At 36.1% G+C, this 20,621-nt stretch overlaps 1 protein-coding gene across 4 annotated transcripts; it reads right to left on the bottom strand.

Annotated features, from left to right (window-relative positions):
• Positions 1–415: 415 nt before the first annotated feature.
• On the bottom strand, positions 416–20,621 carry LOC127835333 (5-hydroxytryptamine receptor 2A-like). Of its 4 annotated transcripts, XM_052361708.1 has the most exons (4): positions 16,000–16,361; positions 15,410–15,644; positions 4,474–5,151; positions 416–3,342 (listed from the first exon to the last, which is right to left on the bottom strand). In XM_052361708.1, the coding sequence occupies exons 3-4, from the start codon at positions 4,724–4,726 to the stop codon at positions 2,036–2,038; spliced, it is 1,560 nt and encodes a 519-aa protein (XP_052217668.1). In that variant the 5' UTR covers positions 4,727–5,151; positions 15,410–15,644; positions 16,000–16,361; the 3' UTR covers positions 416–2,035. The 4 variants fall into 4 exon arrangements, with proteins under 4 accessions (XP_052217668.1, XP_052217665.1, XP_052217667.1 ...); XM_052361705.1 differs by lacking the exons at positions 15,410–15,644; positions 16,000–16,361 and adding an exon at positions 20,483–20,621; XM_052361707.1 differs by lacking the exons at positions 15,410–15,644; positions 16,000–16,361 and adding an exon at positions 16,424–16,617.

Below are 20,621 nucleotides of genomic sequence, written 5' to 3' on the forward strand. Positions count from 1 at the left end.
AACTCAGGCCGCTTGACTTTGAACACCATTTAGCGTGCCCGACAACTAACCTGCCATCCGTAAACCTCGTGATTACATGAGCCGCGTTCTGAGAAAAATGGGCTTAATGCATGTGCGTAAAGTGTCTTCCCAGATTAGCCTGTGCAATTCGCACAGGCTAATCAGGGACGACACTTTCCGCTTTTATGGTATTTTTAGTTTAAAGGAAGTACCTTCTTACCGAAAATCAAGTTTAGGCGGAAAGTGTCGTCCCTGATTAGCCTGTGCAGACAGCGCAGGCTAATCTGGGATGTCACTTTACGCACATGCATTAATCCCATATTCCTCAGAACAAGGCTCATATATAAAGCAATAATGTACAAATGTATGATTGTATCTTTCGTTTATTACACGATTTTAAGAAAAAGTTGTAAACTAAAATTAAACATTGATAAATCCAACAAACTGTATATAAATGTACATAGCATGGACTTGATTTTGGCACCTTCTGTTATATAATATAAATAATATATTATTAACCGATAAAATGCTAAATTGTGAACATATATTATTTTAATTGTAAGTAATAATACATACTGTCAATAAAATGCAAACATATCTTATAATAAACATTAAATAATTACACGCATATGTACAATTAAGAAGTAACCACACAAAAAACATAGAAAGAAGAAACAACTAAATTCTAAACGAACATCATTTTACAAGAGAAAGAAAAATAATAAGAAAATCACAATAATGCTATATTTACAAATTCTATTGTTAAAAAAATGAAATAAGTAGTTTAAAGCAGCCTTTCAAAAACAAGATAACCAAAATATAGAAAAAGCATGCATTTATCATAAAATACAATTATAAACGCATGTATTACGGCGTGTTAGTAAAATCGTTTTACATTAATTGCGGTCATAACTTAATTGGCTCCCATATCATGTGTATGATAAATTATGCAAAACGTTGTTTTTTCCATATCAAAGTCCAAAACATTTAGTTGCAAAATTGTTTTTCATATTTTAAAGTTAAATTTGATTATATGATCGAGTGTAACAAAACTGAAAAAAAAACTCAACCGGCATTACAAAAACAAATAAAGGTCGGCACAAAATCTTAGGGTCGGTAACGTTAATGGAAACGTCGTTTTATTTCAGGCCTCATGCGTGTATTTGTTATAAGAAAGTCCAATTTCAGTTTCACAAAATATTTGAATGATTAAGCATGTTACAATTTTATAAAACCCAGCATTTCAGAAAATGTCCGAACATGTTTACCTATAGACATAATAAACGAAAAACATCTTAAAGACATGTAAATTACAAATATTTAACCAATCAATTTTAATCAGTCGTGAATACAATAAAATATAGACATTTAACAATTCAATAATAAATCACAAAAGCACTTCATGCCGAACACTTTTTCATGGACTTGAACACATAACATGAAACTGAGTTTGTAGCCTGTATACCAATAATGTAAACAAATATGAATGTAAACCTCACACATTGTGTCTACAAATCCTAACATATAATTCTTAAATGCATAGTATACAGTATCTTATATATAAATTGCAAGTTGACACTTCTATTCAAACAATATTTGTACCCACAAGATAATATGGCATTGTTGAATAAATGAATGACGTCAAAGACAGTTTCAGACATGCATTTGTATCTTTTTTTAAACCATATTATGATAATTCCTGTAAACTGACACCAAGAATTTCCAGGAGACTAGCACGATTTCCATAAATACTAAATGAGTCGTGTTCTGAGAAAACTGGGCATAATGCATGTGCGTAAAGTGTCGTCCCAGATTAGCCTGTGCAATCCGCACAGGCTCATCAAGGACGAAACTTTCCGATTTTATGACATTTTTCGTTTAAATGGAGTCTCTTCTTAGCAAAAATCAAATTTAGGCGGAAAGTGTCGTCCCTGATTAGCCTGTGTGGACTGCACAGGCTAATCTGGGACGACACTTTACGCACATGCATAACGCCCAGTTTTCTCAGAACGCGACTCAAATGCAAACGAACGTATCATAACGGCATTTGGAAATGGTCCCTATTTCTATCGTGTTGTATAGCGTAATTCAGTCCGACGCATATTGCCTTAATTCGCTTCGGCCTCTGTATAGCACGGCATTGGCACTTCATTAATTGGAACATTGTTGCGCGAAATGTCCTATTGAACACAGTGTAGATAATGGGATTGAGCGTGCTGGACACGTAGCCTAAATAGAGTACAGTGACCAAGAGAACGTGTCTGAAGTCGCATGACCTACATAGAACGGTCATTATATTAACAATAAAGAAAGGCAGCCAGCAAATGACGAAGCTCAAGAACACGATTCCGAGGGTTTTACTGGCCTTTTGTTCGGTCTTAACCGAACTATTTGCCTGCTTTTGTTTTACAGAGTCTTTCTTGACATTTTGTTGAGCACTTAATGACCCCGATGCGGGGCTATTCTTGATTGAGTGTAATTCTGAGGGTGCGCTGACGGTCTTGGTGATTTTCATCGCCTCGTTGTCATTTAAATCACTGAACGTTTGTTCTATGGGCCCCGACGTAGCCTGCGAATGCTGGTAGATATCTGGCAAGGAGCTGTAAATGGTGTCGGCGGAATAATGCTGCATCCGTTCGTCCGAGGGAGCCTCGTCGATGGGTATGGTGTGCTCGTGGATTTCCCCGAGTGGCAGACGATACTCGCTCGTGTCCGATCGGTTGAACACTGAAAACGGACTGTCCTCGCATTTCGGCGAATCCATCAAAGAAGAGTCGGTCAGTATGGAGCGATTGGTTGTATCGTGTCGCGACGGGCTGTTCTGCTCGGAACTGCTACTGGACGATCCGCGTTGCTGGCGTTCCTTGTGAACTTTCTTCCAAGTCTTTTGGAAGTTTGAGCTCGTGCTCTGGAGGCGCCGTATCAAAACCTCCCCATCCTTTCGCTCCTTTGCATTGCATAATTTGTGCTGCTTCCGTAGCAGACGGAGCGTCATCCCGAAAATCAGCCCCATTATTGTCAGCGGAATGTAGAACGCGCTGACGCTGCCGTAAATTATGAAAGGCTCGTTTACCAACATGCACTTGTTATTGTTCAAGATGTTGTGCTCGTCTATGATTCCCAGGATCATGATAGGACTACTAATAGCCAGAGCCACCACGTATACAAGCACTATTTTGATCCTCACCGCCAGCTTGGAGCGCGAACGCGTCGCTAGTGGGTCCCTGATGGCCAGGAACCGCTCCAGCGAGATGGTGCACAGATGCAGGATGGAGCATGTGCACATCAAAACATCTAGAGTGACGTATATATCACAGAATATCTTTTCGAAAGGCCAGTGACCTAAAAGCAAGATTTTATAGCAATGTATTCTATATGTGTCGTAACTATCACAGAATACCTCTTCGAAAGGTCAGTCATCTAAAATCAAAATTTTAGAGCAATGAATTCTACAATTTAATTTTGAATAAACAAAATACTGATTGGGTTACCGGTCGTCGCATACGCCTATGCTGAAACCTTCACCAACAGTATTGTTTTTGCATTGTTTACGAAATTAATATTATTTATTAAATGTCGCAAGTCTACCTGATTATTGTCTGTTTCCGATCCATTACAATGAGAATTCATTATATAACAATTTATGAAGCGCATTCGCATTGATCGCATGTAACTCGCCCGTTCACGATATGGAATCAGTATCAGACGAAACCCGTCATTCTTGAAAGACAGGAAGACAATACGATCTTGATATAATACTCTCTTTTCAATTTCTTTGTAAGCAATCCATTTCAGAGCCATCGAAAATCCACCGGCGCGTGAGGCCATATCTAATTGAATTAGGAAGCGTATAAGAATAAAACAATGTTACGAGTTGTTTTGTTTAGCACTTAAGAGAAAATCGGCTGGCATTAACGTCAACTGGGCCGATCTTAGGTACTTGAAATGCTTTTGAAAAACAGCAGAAATTCTACCCTTGCTTCGAACAAAACAAGCTCTATTAGTTTGATGTTCAGATTCCGTTTTCCAAACAAAACTAAATATTATCAACAAATGTAACACGTTCTTACACAGATTTATATACTTCAAGTTTTATTACGAACATTAAATTGCAAGACACGACAGGAGTGCATCATTCAACCTGGTATTTTCAATGAGCCCGTTTACCGGACATCAAGTGGAAGTCCAAAGACAATATGCGGTAATCACGATAGAATCGTTGGCTTTAACCGTAATGTTGTTGTTGTTTTTGTTGTTTGATGCGAAAACTGACCATAGATTAATCAAATGTAATTTAATATCGTAACGGATTCACAGTTGATGTTTGTTCACAAAATCTTCCCAAAGACATCAAGTACTGGTTTTTCCCAGGAAACGGACTCAATACTGTCTCTATGTGCCGATTGTTTGATCTAAACGAGCTTAAAATATTGTTCAACTAAACTAAACAAAAAAACAGCATCAGTAACTCACCTAAAAACTCAGTCATAAGACTTAACGGCCAGACGACAAGGCAGACGAGCAGATCCGTGATGGCCAGCGACAACAGGAAGTAGTTGGTGACGCTCTGTAGCCGCTTCTCCATGGTGATCGCCATGCAGACGAGAATGTTTCCCGCCACGCCGAACATGATCAGCGGTATGAGAAGAAGTACCAACCAGTTGTTCTTGTTGTCAACATCTTCAACGCCGGTGTCGTTAATCGCGCCAAGAGTTCCGTTATCCATTTGTATTTAGTTGTTCAGTTTTGATTCATGGTCCTGACATAAATATATACATATCCGTTTACATATAATGCACGTTCAGTCTGTTAGCGTTTGAATTATATTCGACACGCTTTGGTATTTGGTACCCTGATCATAAATCATTACGTCCGCGAGAATAACACTCCATTACTAAAATGGAAGCAAGCTCTGGAACCAGTCAATGAGTGTATCTGCTGGGTCTATCAACAACAGAACACAGCGTGAACACCATATTCTAGGTCAATGGCGTGAGCGCTTGACACCGCTCCTGTCGCGTGAATATTCACAGAGAAATCCCCTGCAATGTGCGTTCATTGTAACTGATATTTGCTTGATTGGTTCTTTGCTATTTCTATGCAAATATTGTACTTGCGTTCTCCGAATTTTGCTTGAAATCACATCCGTTTCTGAAAATAAGGAGAAAAACATGTACAATATGTTAATGACATGCAAACTAGTGTGTCCTGTAAAAATCATTTCTGTAAAAACACAACAGTGCAATTGCAAAATGAAGCTGTTATATATTAAGATAATTAAACCAAACAATTTAGTAAAATAACAAATTTGCTATCATTGTGAAAAATTAAGTACACAAACGATCTAAATTCTCCAGAAACTGATTTTGAGAGAACTGCAATATTACCTTTATAATACTTACATGAAATAAGTGCTACGACTGATTTAATACAGATACAAGAAAATACAAGAATTATGTGAACAGAAAAATACCGGCCTTCAACTTTACGTTACCACTCACATATGTTAAGCGACGGAATAGACATTCGAAAATTAAACGGTCAAATACTGCGATCAAGAGGTCGGTTATTAGAGCGATGCGTTATTGTTTTCGTGAACCATAACTTTATAGCAAATTTCTAGCCAATGAAATGTTCACTGGATTTTCATTTCCAGGGGTATATTAAGCACGTGTATTAGCGAAGTACAAGACTCGATAAATGCCCTGTTGAGTTGCAATCATGCGAAAATTAGGTACGAGAATGTTTACGTAGACTTAATGCTGACATCCATAAAACGTGATGGGTAACATTAAAGGTAGACAAGAAAGTTTTCATTCTGAAAAAAAGAAAGCCGTAAATTTAATTAACTAGGCATTCCATTTACGATTCTATATATACCGGTAAACAGAAGGACGGCTATAGATAATGCGTTTTCTTAAATTATAGCCACTGATTTTATTGACTACATGTATACACAAGTGTGCGGTTATTGACACGTGTTTTTATGTCGAAGACGTTCACAATAGTATCTTCCCAACAACCGAAATTATTGAAATTAAATACAGATGTGTTTCAAGCGATCCTCAAACTAAATTATCATTGTACATGCACTGTTTTCAACAGGGATAATCTGAATAGACATTTCAGGACGTATTTAAGTTTAATTTAAATGAGGGAAGATCAATATTTTTTTGTTACCATCTTAAGACATAGTTGCGCGTTAATGCGTGTAATAATGGAAAACTAAAGCAAGTTATTATAAACTTAGTAAACAAACTTAATTGATGGAAGAGCTGATGAAACTACATGTGATCAGTAAATCCATTTATTTGGCAGTTACATGCATTCATACCTTTCAAAAAGACATCAACAATTTAGAAATTGTATATAACTGTATATAAATGCAAACCATAACGTATGTTTCTGACAATTAAATGTGTTTTAAATCACCTTCAGAATATAAAGGTGGTGGTTGTGGTGGTAGTGGTGGTGGTGGCGGCGGAGGCGGTTGCGGTGGTAGTGGTGGTGGTGGTGGTGGTGATGGTGGTGGTGGTGGTGGTGGTGGTGGTGGTGGTGGTGGTGGTGGTGGTGGTGGTGGTGGTGGTGGTGGTGGTGGTAGTTGTAGTAGTAGTAGTAGTAGTAGTAGTAGTAGTAGAAGTAGTAGTAGTAGAAGTAGTAGTAGTAGTAGTAGTAGTAGTAGTAGTAGTAGTAGTAGTAGTAGTAGTAGTAGAAGTAGTATTCATTATTATTTTATTTTATTTTTATTGTATGCATTATTATTATCATTATTATTATTATCATTACTATTATTTATTTATGTTTTGTTACTATGATTGTTAAACACAAGTATATTTGTAAAACCGATGGATGCTTTGGAAAACAGTATTTGCCAATAGGAGACATCATGTAAACATGATTACAAGAAAATGAGGCAATAACTACCTCTAAGACCTGATTCAAATTATGCACGTGACCTCTTGTTAGGGATGCTGCCTAAATTAAGTTATTGTAATTGAGTGTTCAGTTCTAACGACCTGGTTCAACAGTTAAAATGGTCTTTTTGTTAATGAATGGAATTAACTCTGTACACAAATCACGAGAGTTGAACGACCTGACATTAAGCCAGTGAAAGTAATAGTTTATACAATATTTCATCGAATACGAATGATATGTTCCTTTGATTCCACACGGAAACGAATAATTATTTGGTAAATATCCGATAGCTAACAACTGGGATATCATTCCACGAAACAATCAGTAAAGAATCAATAATTCGAATCATTGGTTTCTAACTAATTCGCGTGATAACGAAATACCGGACGCATGTAAGGACTAATCAATGGACGGACGGGCGGACGAACGGACGGAAATCGAGTATGATACTTTAAATTGGCGGAAATTTTCTGTATTTAACAAGATGTGTTTGTTAAACACTATGTCCCCCATATATTTGACCTTTTACCTTGAAGGATGACCTTGACCTTGACCGTTCACAACCCAAAATGTGCAGCTCCATGAGAAACACATGCATGCCATACATCAAGTTGCTATTTTCAATATTAAAAAGTATTTGCAAATGTTAAAGTTTGACGCAAACAAACCAACAAACCAACCAACGGACATGGCAAAAAAAAAGTTATGGCCAATGACAATAGCTCGGGTTTTGTCCGAAAACAGCCGAGCTAAAAATGTGTTTGTCAGAAACACTATGTCCCCTTGTGAAATATCAAGTTGGTATCTTCAATATTGCCAAAGTATTAATAAAATGAGCGATTTTGGCCACATATATTTGACCTCTGACCTTGAAGGATGACCTTGACCTTTCACCACTCAAAATGTGCGGCTTTATGAGATACACATGCATGCCAAATATCAAGTTGCTATCTTCAATATTGCAAAAGTATTCATAAAATGAGCGATTTTGGCCACATATATTTGACCTCTGACCTTGAAGGATGACCTTGACCTTTCACCACTCAAAATGTGCAGCTCCATGAGATACATATGCATGCCAAATATCAAGTTGCTTTCTTGAATATTTAAAAAGTTATTGCAAATGTTAAAGTTGGAACAAACAGACCAACAGACTAACGTACAGACCAACAGACAGGGCAAAAACAATATGACCCCCACTATAGTGGGTGGGGGACATAAAGTGGGTGGGGGACATAAAAACGCTCATTCATTTACATCTAAATTGAATTTTGGTCGGAGAAATAGGCAACACACTTTCGAGTCGTATCAAAATTAAGCGGATGTCGAAGAATATGTTCATTTCTTCGTGTGTGTTTTTTCCGCGCTGCATATGTTTAGCCCAAGTTCCTCGATCTTGATAACTGTCCCATATAATCAAGAGAAATTGTATGTAATGTTCGCGTATATCCGCTTATGGTAACTGGGGAAAAAACTACGTGAAAATAGAATAAACACATATATGTGTTTTCGTATTTCAATTTCAGATAGTATTTCAGAGTTTTATCTATCGATACATTATCACACGTTTCTTCGGTAATAATCAGAAATAAGACACCGACACTGGCGTAGCAACCCGTAACAGACGAGTGTGTGATGCAGCTGAGAACTGAGCAGACGAACAACAGCCAAGGTCATTGTTCTCATTAATATAACTGATTACCTTTCACCAAAACTAACGCCTCATATCTTTTACAAATATATTTATTGCTTCCATATAGCTCAGTGTAAGTAAGATGACACAATAAAAAAATAAATCATTTTTCGTAACATTTTGATAAAATGCGTCTGTCTTAAAATAAGACCCTTCCCGTGTTTTCGCGCTGGAAAAGATAATGGTTATCAGAAGGAACTTCAAATATCTTATCTTCACAGTTTGTATATCGTTAATCTTATGTAGGTAGCTCTGTGTTTGCTTCCTTGTTTCTTTGTTACGATTTTGAATGGAAATTAAACGGCTTAGAATAATAATTTATAAACAGCGGAAAACACAGGATTTATTTTCAGCAAATCCGTCGCGTTCGACGTGTAAATGACGTTACGAAAGTGTTTTGTGCACAACAACAAGCCATGATTTATTTACAATATAAACATTGCAAAATGCCCATATTCTGAATCAATATATGCTACGTATAGATCTAGAAACTCATAATACTCATGTTCGGTTCGTAACCCGGAACTGGCTCCACAATTAAACTTTCCAATTAAGTAGTTTATACAGAATCCCTAAGATGTCTATCGAGCAGACTCTGGATTAGCGAGCATGATAGCAGCGGCATGATGTTATCTTACAACATTAGCGCAACATCAGATTTAGTCTCGTGTGGTCGAAACGTCCAATATTTAGCAATTAAATGCCTATATCTCGATATTTATTTAGATAATGGTAAAGAAGATCTCACGTTACAGTACTCTTAATGTTCCAAAAACGCCGCTGATTGAAATGAGAAGATCGACCCTTGCGCCTAGCGAGCTAGATTAAAAAGTTGTTGAACAGCATGGTTATATGCCAAGATGATGAAGATAATGTGGGCCCCAGTTTGCCAGAATCTTCAGAGGCTTACAGGTTTAGATTAATTCAAAATGAAACTTACACGTCGATCCCATGGACACAAGGTCCTATCGCAATTGTGTTGAGCCAATCGAACGGATCATTGATGTTAAAATGAGCCGCGCTCTGAGAATACTGCGCTTATCCCTTTACCACTTAGATACGTATTTTAACGCATTTGTCGTCCCCACGAACGTTACATTTAATTAAAGACCTTTCTTACTAGATGCAAGTTTTAAAGGGTTCTTTTCCAACCATTAGATACTGATGAGCAGCAAACAGCATTAAACCAGAACAGACTGCGAGTTACTCGCAGGCTGTTCTGGTTTAATGCTGTTTGCACATAGCCTTTTTCACGTTGCTTCGGAGTGGGAAATGTTTAAATCTTTTGCGTAATCGTCGTCCATGATAAGCTTTTTAGGACTGCACCTTCCGTTTCATGTTGTTGTTGTTTTTTTGTTTAAATGAATAATTATCTGAGCGAAAATCCGTTTTAGACGGAAAGTGTCGTCCCAGACTAACTTAGTTGACTACACGGGCTTTTATTGGATGACACTTTACGCATACGCATTAAGCCCAGTTTTCCTAAATCGAGGCTTAAATAGAATGTGGCTCTCTAACCCGGTTTTAGCCTTTAGAAAATTATAAGAAGGGATAGAAGCTGAATAATAAGACAACTGTACGTACTCAGTTCTTATTAAAAAAATAAGGTTATCAATTAAAAAGGAAATTAAATCTTAAAATTTGTAATACAATTCATAATAAGAAGTCGCGGGCTCATTCCAGATGTATTGGACTTTTAATATAAAAGACGTCGAAGCATTCAACTAATACTCATTAAAGTACTAAATACTAATCTTTAATATTCACTTTGCATGGTGGGTTTCATGAAAAATAGTGCAGAACTGCAGATATCGCCTAGCTGAGAGCATACTTGTGTGATTAAATCTATAATCACGGACCTAGCACTGTTGCAACGATCAACCAAGTTTGCTTCACTGGAGGTCAAAGCTAAAAGTAAAAAAGACCAACTACTGTAAAATCTCGTTAAGCTATAACAAACAGAAACATACGGAAAAATAAGACTTCCGAGGAAAGTACTAATTTGACTCAAATCGACCGATGATTGAACCAGAGGCCAGGTATATATTTCACCACTACTAATTTATAACAATAATGAGGAATAATTCATTCTGACAGAATATCAAGTAACACGAAATAAAATGCTGTTTGCTCATTTCCAGCAACATGGTGTCTCAGAACATACGTAAATGTTATAAAAAAAAATAAGTACGCCTTTCAAGGAAAAGGTGACAACTTATGAACGGAAATATCTAATCAGACGTGCCTCGTTCCGGTAAAACTGGACTTAATGCATGTGCGTAAAGTGTCGTCCTAGATTAGCCTGTGTTATCCGAACAGGCAAATCAGGGACGGCAAATCCACCTGAACTTCATGATTGTATAGAAGAGACTTCTTATAAACGAAATATTCCATAAAAAGATAAAGTTTCGTCTCTGATAAGCCTGTGTGGATTGCACGGGTTAATCTTAAACGACACTCTACGGAATTGAATTAAGCACCGTTTTCCCAGAGAGCAGCTCTACATTTCAGTCGTGTTCTGAGAAAACTGGGCATAATTCATGTGCGTAAAGTGTCGTCCTAGATTAGCCTGTGCAATCCGCACAGGCTAATCAGGGGCGACACTTTCCGCGTTTATGGCATTTTACGTTTGAATGAAGTCTCTTCTTAACAAAAATCTTATTTAGGCGGAAAGTGTCGTCTCTGATAAGCCTGTGCGGAGAGCACAGGCTAATCTGGGACGACACTTTACGCACATGCAGTATGCCCAGTTTTTTCAGAACGCGATTCATTTCAGCACCTGGCACCAGGCGCTTTCACCGAGGTATTCTGCATGGAAGATATACATGTTTGAGGCATTATTTGTTCAAATTAATTAGAGGGTACACGAGCGCTCTCGGGGAATTGAAAATGCCTAACATATCAACACCATCTGATTTTCGATATCCGCTCCTATATTCACCAGCAATAGACCGAGTTGTTTTTAAGGCGATACAATCTCGCACGTAATTTCTCCATCAATATCGATGAGCCTGTAGAAGAACAAGCAGGGGTATTTGTCCTTCGCGATCGCTGTATAGTTAATAATGTGAGTAAAGAGCCCTCAAGCAGCTTTTGTTGTAATCGAACTTGATTAAGAATTGATTTGTATGAAATCATCATGACTCGTTATCGTTTTGCTACTTGATATACACTTTTGAGAATAGGCGCAGAAAAATGAGTGTACGTTACATGACAAACGAATGGGAAACTAGAATTCTGTAGGTACTTTGCCTTTTTTTTAGTTCGAAACAAATACATATTATTTAGAAATTCGTTAATACAAGTTTTAAAGTGATTAAAAACGGATTTAATCAAATAACATCTATATTCAAGCAAATAAAATATAAATCACTGCACCCTGACAACACGTTTCTAAACATCATGGGAATGGCTCAAAATTTACGTTTTAGCATTTCCTGTGCCCTTATTCACCAAACAATTCTTAGAATTAATTCTTACAATAAAGAATATTCATTACATGAAATATTCAAGAATTGCTTGAATTTTGAGTCAATCTCAGCACTCAACCCCTCCTTTTATGTCATTCTTCACGTAGAACATTTTGTTTGAGACATTATCACCAGTGGAGGCATGTAAATATTCTAACACTGAATGCATTTTCTTAGTTCAAAGATTATTCTTCATTCTGAAGTCTATGACTGAGTTGGTGAATACGGACCCATATATCAACTGGATAACTCCATCCAGTATTTCTACTTTTTCTAGTCAATATGGTAATGTCAAGCATTAAAACAATAACATGATACATACTTGTCAGGAGCATTTACATAACAACTGCAACAAATATAGATTTTGGCCGTGCTCTGTGAAAAGGGGGTTCAATGCATGTGCGTAAATGTCGTCCCAGATTAGCCTGTCCAGTCCACACATGCTAATCAGGAACGGCACTTGATGTTTTGCTAAGAAGAGACTTTCTTTAAACAGAAAATATGAAACAAGCGAAAAGTGTCGTCCATGATTAGCCTGTGCGAACTGCACAGGCTTATCTGTGACGACACTTTACGCACATGCCTGAAACCCCTTTTTCACAGAGCATAGCTCATTAAAAAACAAAAAAAGCAAAATTGACAGTCAATTGTATTGATTCCATAAAATTGATAATGATAATTAGTGTAAGGACCCTGGACTCAATCAGTGCTCTGGGTTACAGACAAACTTGAAACATATGTTTATGACCTTCCGATGTATATGTGAAGTTCGCGCCACGCGTATTTTTTGTATCGCATATACCTTAGACAATAGCAAACTTTAATAACTACAATTTGAGGTTGTAGGAGTATGCTGTGCTAATTATTGTGATAAACATGTTTTTGCATGCTCCATACTGCTAATGGCAAGATCGATATTCCGTAAGCTGCAGTGATGGACTTGCATAGTGGACACGAACTCGTGATTGTCTCGATTATGTTATATTCATAAAAAGATGGGTAGCAACGATTCTCATGAAGAACTATCAGAGAATAAATCAACGAATGTCGTCATCAATATTAATTACGCGCTAATGAACAAACGTGACCACAAACGTGGTCGTAATCGTCAGTATGACCGCGGGTTGCCAATGGTCAGAGGGTGGTCAGTAACATGCACTGCCTTCTGAGTGTGTGTATGTGTATTTTACAGTTAATTCACATGTCAATATTCGTATTCACGACTGAATATATGTCCTGACATTTCATGAAATAATTTTTATTTTGAGAAGCATGTGAGTTTGGTTTGTGGTCACCAAACCGGACAGGTGAGATTTCTTCTGGGCTCTCCGGCTCCCCCATACCACAAGACCACGTCAAAATTCAAAATATTTCAGTAGAGACTAAATAGCTGAATATTGTTTTAACATTCGCCCCAACTTGTGTTGGTCTAGTAAGTTAATTTGGTCGAGGAGCTGGGACACACTTCGGGCCCGCTCATAATGTAGCATAAGGCGCGGAAAGACCTCAAAAACTTCGAAATACACATACACACATACTGCCGTTAGCCCCCACCCAAACCCACCCGACCCCTGTGAGTTAATTCAAACTATGATTGGTTGCATTTTCAGTTGAGAAAGTGAGTTTTTAACTTTGACAAAATATACACCTATGCTCGTTTTACAAAGCTGATAACTTTTAGACCTGCACCAAAATTCCAAACTTTTATTTCAAAAATAAAGTGCAATACTAGTATGTGTGTCTTTAATTGTGTTGTACTTTTCAATAAAAATGGTGTTGTATTACTTTCAATAATATACATGGCCCGATTCATATGGGCGTTAATTTTTTTCGATAGCATAAATGATTTCATGAAATCAAAAGTCTTAAATGAAAATAACACCCATGATTTAGGTCTACATGTGATCGTATCTTAAAATGAACTTATAAGACTCTTTTCAATGTATATATGCTGACATTACTACATGAAATTATGCTGGTAATCTTGTATCATGTTAATTTTTTTCTTCACCGATTTCTGGCAAAGAAAAAAGACTGCATACATATGTCATAAAATATATGGCAAAATATTTAACAAACGGATTTCTAATTCAAATATACAGCTGCATAGAAAACTCTGTATTACTGAAGCCCTAAGATTAATGAATTCCCATTGCATCTATTGACTGGTTTTCGGAACTATTCCATTCACATTCAAATGGTTTCATTTTTTATAAATGTCATTTATCAATGGCAAGTAGATTCTGACATTAATACACACCGAACGACCACTAAAACGTGCATTCGAAAGCAAAAATACATTGCATTAGCATTAAAGCGAACGCAGAATTTCGAAACCTGGCTTCACAAGCAAATATCAGTTCTCACATAATACAAATGCTAAAATTTGCATCTCAACAAAAACACTCGGTATATTTAGTAGGTTGTTCCTAGGGCCCACAAAATCTTTATTTATTTCCACCATGATCAACATCCTTAAAAATCCCTGTGAGCAGGTCGGCCATTTGTTCATACGTTTTCTTTCTTTTTTGTGTTAAACAAACGTTATTTTCCACTTTTAAAAGGGTATTCAAAGACTTTTCTAATAAATCCTTCTGTAACATACGTTTCTTTCAATGTTAAAATTAGTTTTGCGGTTAAGGTTAGCAAAATATTTTTTAAACGGAAAGTCTACCTTAAAAACACAAACTATATTTAAGGATAAAGCATAAAACAATAAGGATAGGAGGTTAAGTAGAGACAAACAATTTTGTTTTTCAGGCATAAGGCTTAAAACTAAACGCGAAATAATGATAAAAGCGATAATACATTAAAACATATTCAAACGATGGCACTTACATGTATCCCATTAAATAAGCTATAAATTCTTGACGTATAAGTTGTATAACAACTTTAAACCATGAAATAAGACAAAGCTACACTCACTCAATTTATTAATGTATATATCGCACAAAATGGAAATAATACTTGTTTATCGTATTGTTTACAGGAATCCCTATCCTATGGTTCGACCAAAGCAAGTTATAATTAGAAACAAAAGTATTAATTGTGTTTATATTTTCAAAGCCGACTTGGTATTTTAGTAAAGATACTAGTAATTTTTCAATTTAATCTAGCTTATTTTTAAATAAACTATTTTAATATGTAGTCCATAAAACGTATTTTGTACGAACTTAAATGATTGCTTTTTGTTTATTTTCTATTTTATGTTAACATGTCCCCAACGTATTTTTTTAATACAAATTCCAATAAACAAATAATAAAGGCCTTATGGAAATAGTTGTACTTTCCTTTTGATTACTCATAAATTCTGATAAACTGTCATTTTTACCATTTTAATAGCCGTCGTAAAATGGAAATGATAGATGCACGTCCGCGTGGCAATCCTCGAAGAAGAATAAATCCATCACTTTATGAGTTAATTTAACATACGTATTCCATCAAGTCTTTACCATATCTTTACGTGGAATAAATCCGTCTTATAGTTAAAAACGTCGCCGTTATCTATAAAATGCTGATATGTTTCCAACCAGCAAGTGTTGGAAAAGGTGGAACCAGTAAGTAAACTGAAATTAGCGTTAGCAGAACAAATGACTTTTGCGCTTTGTACTGGAAACTCCGGTCAACAAATGGCAATTCCATGTATGCGCAAGTTTTACCCATTTATGCCTAGTGGACTCTCCCATCCTTCTACATTGGAACAATTTATTTCCAAAATTAGGGATGTCTAGTATATTTATTTTTATATTTATAATATTTCTTACAGAAATTCCTTTAAGCAAACAGCGTAGACCCTGATAAGACGCCGCATCATGCGGCGTCTCATCTGGGTCTACGCTGTTTGCCAAGGCCTTTTTCTAGACGCTAGGCATAAATGGGTTAACCAAATTATATTGTCGTCTACGGAATATAATGAGAGACTTCACAATTGTATAAACGATATTAGTTTCATTAGCAATTCCATTTTCATGTTTCGTTTTCGTTACACGTCCGTGTGATAAATTATCTTCCTTAAAGTTGTCACTAAGGTGTAATTCCAACCACACTAGCTCGACTACGCGCGGAAAACTGGTTATCATATAGGTAATTAATAAGCTAGCGATCACTTTAAATACGAACACAAATCCTCTTCAGCATAGAACTTTACAATATCATTCAATCGTACACCATAAAGATGTATACGGATCTTTAGCAGCGAAAACAATAACAGCGTGTGCTAAACCGGTTACATATCAATTAATATTTCCTGGCACATGTCAGTGATTTTATTGCCCTAAATATAAACGCTGAAATCTATATACACTTCGTTGCTTTAAACGTAATAAAACATTCGGTTACTACTCACTTTATTCCACAGACAGAGAATGCAATACTATAAGAAGCGAGCAATCTAGCCGCTAACTCTTCAATTACTTTATAGAATTTCGGACAAAGCCGCTTTCCCAAATATGGCGCACCTCTCAGAGCCCAATAACCAGAGAGAATTGTTCAGAAGTCGTTGCTCTCGGCGATAAGAGGCCCTGTCATTCTTGCGCTGTATCTTGACGTTTGCAGAAAGGTTGTCGATGATAACACTTACAAACCTTCATCTATTGATAAAATATTGTTAATATCTATCCAAAACCAACAACCTATGCCAAAATTATGTCGCGGTAAAATTCATGTTTAAAGTACATTCATTGTTTAGAAACAAAATCAACGCGCAGATTGATAATATTCAACAAAACACCAATTAAATGTCAAGAAGGTTAACATATGATTCAACGTGAAGTCACGTGGAGAAATCACCAAAGAACATCAAAAGAATGGTACTCGGGAGAATCTGAATGTAAACTGTTGTTGCAATCAAAAGTACATATTACCTCAGGAATGTTAAGGCGGAGAGGTGCTACGCATTTAATATTGAAAGCCATCATTCACATCAATATATATATATATATATATATATATATATATATATATATATATATATATATATATATATATATATATATATATATATATATATATATATATATATATATATATATATACAACAACGCTGTATTAACTATATAAATGAATTAACTAGCCCAAATGCCACAATATTATATATTTCAATAATACACTGCAATTGCGAATATTGGGTTTAAGTTAACGCTGCAAGTGAATTCTGTCTCGCTTTATAAACATATTAACTGTGGAAATAGTCTGGCATTTGCACTGACTTTTAGAATGTCACTGAAAAAATACAGTGAACCAAACTCGCTGTTGGGTAAACTTTCAGTCAACCGGGAAAAACAAGCAGGTTGTGAATGTTAGTAAAATTGACTTGCTTACAGATTGCGTATATTTTCTGTGGCAGTCATTTTCTAAATTTAAAAAATTTAATAAATCGAAAAATTTGTTCGAAAGTGTTCGAATCTAATATTGGGGAAAATATTTCTATTATTTTTCATAACTTTATCATGATTGTTGATTTATGTTCATTAACAAAATATTTTTAAACCAGAATTATATATTTTTATTTTGGAATTTGTGAAAAAAATGACTGCCGATTTCTCTATTAGTGAAATTGTCTCTTTTAACTGACACAATATTAGCTGCCGTTTGAGTGTAAGACAATGTGTGTAAGAAAAAGCGTTACTGGTGATAGAAGCGGAGTTGATATACCGACAACAACATGTAATAGTTTGAAATATAATGAACTTTTCAATAAGCGTACGAAATAAGTTTTATCCCAATTTAGTTTAAAGTGTACTTTACAATAATGGCATTTAGCTCGATTGTATCGAAAGCCATTGGGTTCTAGTGACACTTTTGAGTCCGTACCGTAGGTACACTGGGAAAAGCTGGTGATTGGTGTCTTTGGAATGGTCATGAGAACAATGTCGACTATTTAACCTTAATTAAAAAACGCGAAGGCACACTATTGTGCTGAAACTTGAGGTTCGATGATGAGCACGTATTTTCAAAATGACGTAAACGCAAGATGAATACGAAAGAAAAACACAATATTACAATAATGTATTGTTTAGCACGTAATTTACCGGTACTTTTGATGATTTACATTATGATAACGACATAAAGCCAAAAGGTCAATTGTGCGCGTGTATGGTCGTTTCGGTGTAATTGAAACAATCCTATTCCGAAAGTTTCATAACATCTTTCGGAATGACCTACCAGACAGAAATACAGTATAAACTACGTGATTATGCCCATGCTTGTAGCTTACTATACAAGATAACACTTTCCCACTCAGAGGCAAAGTGAAAAGGGCTATGTGAAAACAGCATAAAACCAGAACAGCCTGCGAGTAACTTGCAGTCTGCCCAGGCGTTATGCAGTTGCTGCTCATCAGTGTCTTAGGGTTGGACATGAAGCCTGTAAAGCTTGAATCCAGTAAGAAAGGTCTTTAATTTAATTTAACTTTCCAAGGGACTACAAATGCGTCACAATACGTCGCTAAGTGGTACAGTGCTCACTCTTTTTGCATTCAATGTGTATCAAAGCATAAACGGTAAAGGAAAACGCTGAATACGTTTCAATTTTCAGACATTGATTTTCGTAATTTCGTAGATTGACACGAACTATGAAAGGGATATGAGTGTCATATTTCTTTTATAGTTAGTTCAACCGATAGGCTATGGAGAAAACAACTAGTTTTGTTATGTTTTTGGTTATGAAAATCGCAATACGAACTCACATGTGTTGATGCTCGTGTTTCGTTTTGTCATATGCGAAAACGCAAAAAGATATACAGTACACGGAAACGATCAGGAAAGGTAAACAGATTACTTTGAAGTGACATACTGACAACAAAGATATGTATTAAAATAAGTGCAGAGTATATCTATGCTGCGTGGATTATGGGTGTTTCACATAGGTTAACATTCATATATGATCGAATATATCATACATATCTACTGATACTTTGTAAAACCATTTGTGGGAACATTAAAGGCTTATGCGAATGTACGCACAACATGCGTTTTAATGCTGTTCCTTAATGCCCCAAATCTATCTTGCTGCCAGCATTGAATTAAATCCACAAACAGTCGAAAGCATCACACTAATTTCAATAACCGTCTTACAAAAGGTGACTGTACCAGAAAAATCCATTTAACTGCACATTATATGTGTATTTGTTTTAGCTCTGAACTCCTGCTGATTTTGATTTAGTGGTATAAAAAGCAAAGGCAAGGGATTCTACTAAAACATACCATGCACACACCCAACCAATAATGGTGATGAGAAATAAATCTGCCGATTAATGATGCTGAATAGAGTAGTAGAAGTAGTAGTAGTAGTAGTAGTAGTAGTAGTAGTAGTAGTAGTAGTAGTAGTAGTAGTAGTTGTTGTTGTTGTTGTTGGTGGTGGTGGTGGTGGTGGTGGTGGTGGTGGTGGTGGTGGTGGTGGTGGTGGTGGTGGTGGTGAAGGTGGTGGTGATGCTGCTGCTGCTGTTGTTGTTGTTGTTTTGTAGTTGTAGTATTGGTAGAAGTAGTAGCAGTAAGTAGTACTAGTAGTAACGCAGTAGTAGTAGTAGTAGTAGTAGTAGTAGTAGTAGTAGTAGTAGTAGTAGTAGTACTAGTAGTAGTGGTAGTAGTAGTAGTAGTAGTAGTAAACGTTGTTGTAGTAGTAGAAGTAGTAGTAGTAGTAGTAGTAGTAGTAGTAGTAGTAGTACTTGTAGTAGTAGTAGTAGTAGTAGTAGTAGTAGTAGTAGTAGTAGTAGTAATAATAATAGTAGTACAGGGCCCTCAATCTGTCAAATCCACGGCCGAAATTCGGCAACATTCCCCCCCCCCCACTGAAAAGTATACTTTTTTCCACTTTTTGGGGGAAAATTCCCCCTAATTTTTTTTTTATTTTTTTATAGATAGATATCTCATGATTATTATATCTCAATTTTATTTTAATTTAATCTTGTCAAACATACTAAATTATGAAATAAGCAATGAATATAGTGCAAACATGTACACATGTAATAATTAGAGTAATAATTAGAGAGTAAGTTAAAAAATCCCCCAAAAGGGAAACGCCGCGAAAATTCCCCCTACTATGGGTAGCGGTCGACCCGCTTCCCCAAAAATGGATTTAGGGCCCTGTAGTAGTAGAGGACGACTTCTTACTTTTGTTGTTTAGCTTTTACAAACGATATCTACTGTTGTTTTTGTTTTCGTTAAGTAATTAATTAAGCAAAATGAAAGCGCAATATTTCCTTTTTACATAGAAATCTCCGACAGTAAGACATGCCGATGATACCGGTAGATCCATCTTTATTCCCATTTTATGTCTTTTGTTTTGGATAGATTTCGTTGAAACCGGGAAATTTGAAAATGAAAATGAATAAGAAACCGTTCATTACTGGTGTAAAGCTGGAAAAATTAATCAAGAAACAAAGAATGAAACTGTAATATAAACATACCCAACGGCATAATGTATCCCACAGATTCACAAAACTCTCACAACTTATTGTTCCATCTGCTTGCATTTTCTCGAATTGAACTGTCAACATTATTTTCAAAACTTCCGGTGACCTTTGATCATCTAGGAGTAAATATATC

This window comes from Dreissena polymorpha, chromosome 6 (assembly GCF_020536995.1).
Source record: "Dreissena polymorpha isolate Duluth1 chromosome 6, UMN_Dpol_1.0, whole genome shotgun sequence".
Classification (NCBI taxonomy): domain Eukaryota; kingdom Metazoa; phylum Mollusca; class Bivalvia; order Myida; family Dreissenidae; genus Dreissena; species Dreissena polymorpha.

Bases quoted from the DNA above. Each gene is read 5' to 3' on its own strand.
- LOC127835333 (XM_052361705.1), bottom strand. From the start codon at position 4,726: ATGGATAACGGAACTCTTGGCGCGATTAACGACACCGGCGTTGAAGAT. The intron at 3,343-4,473 runs GTGAGTTACTGA...TCTTGCTTTTAG, and splicing joins TCTTATGACTGAGTTTTTAG to GTCACTGGCCTTTCGAAAAG.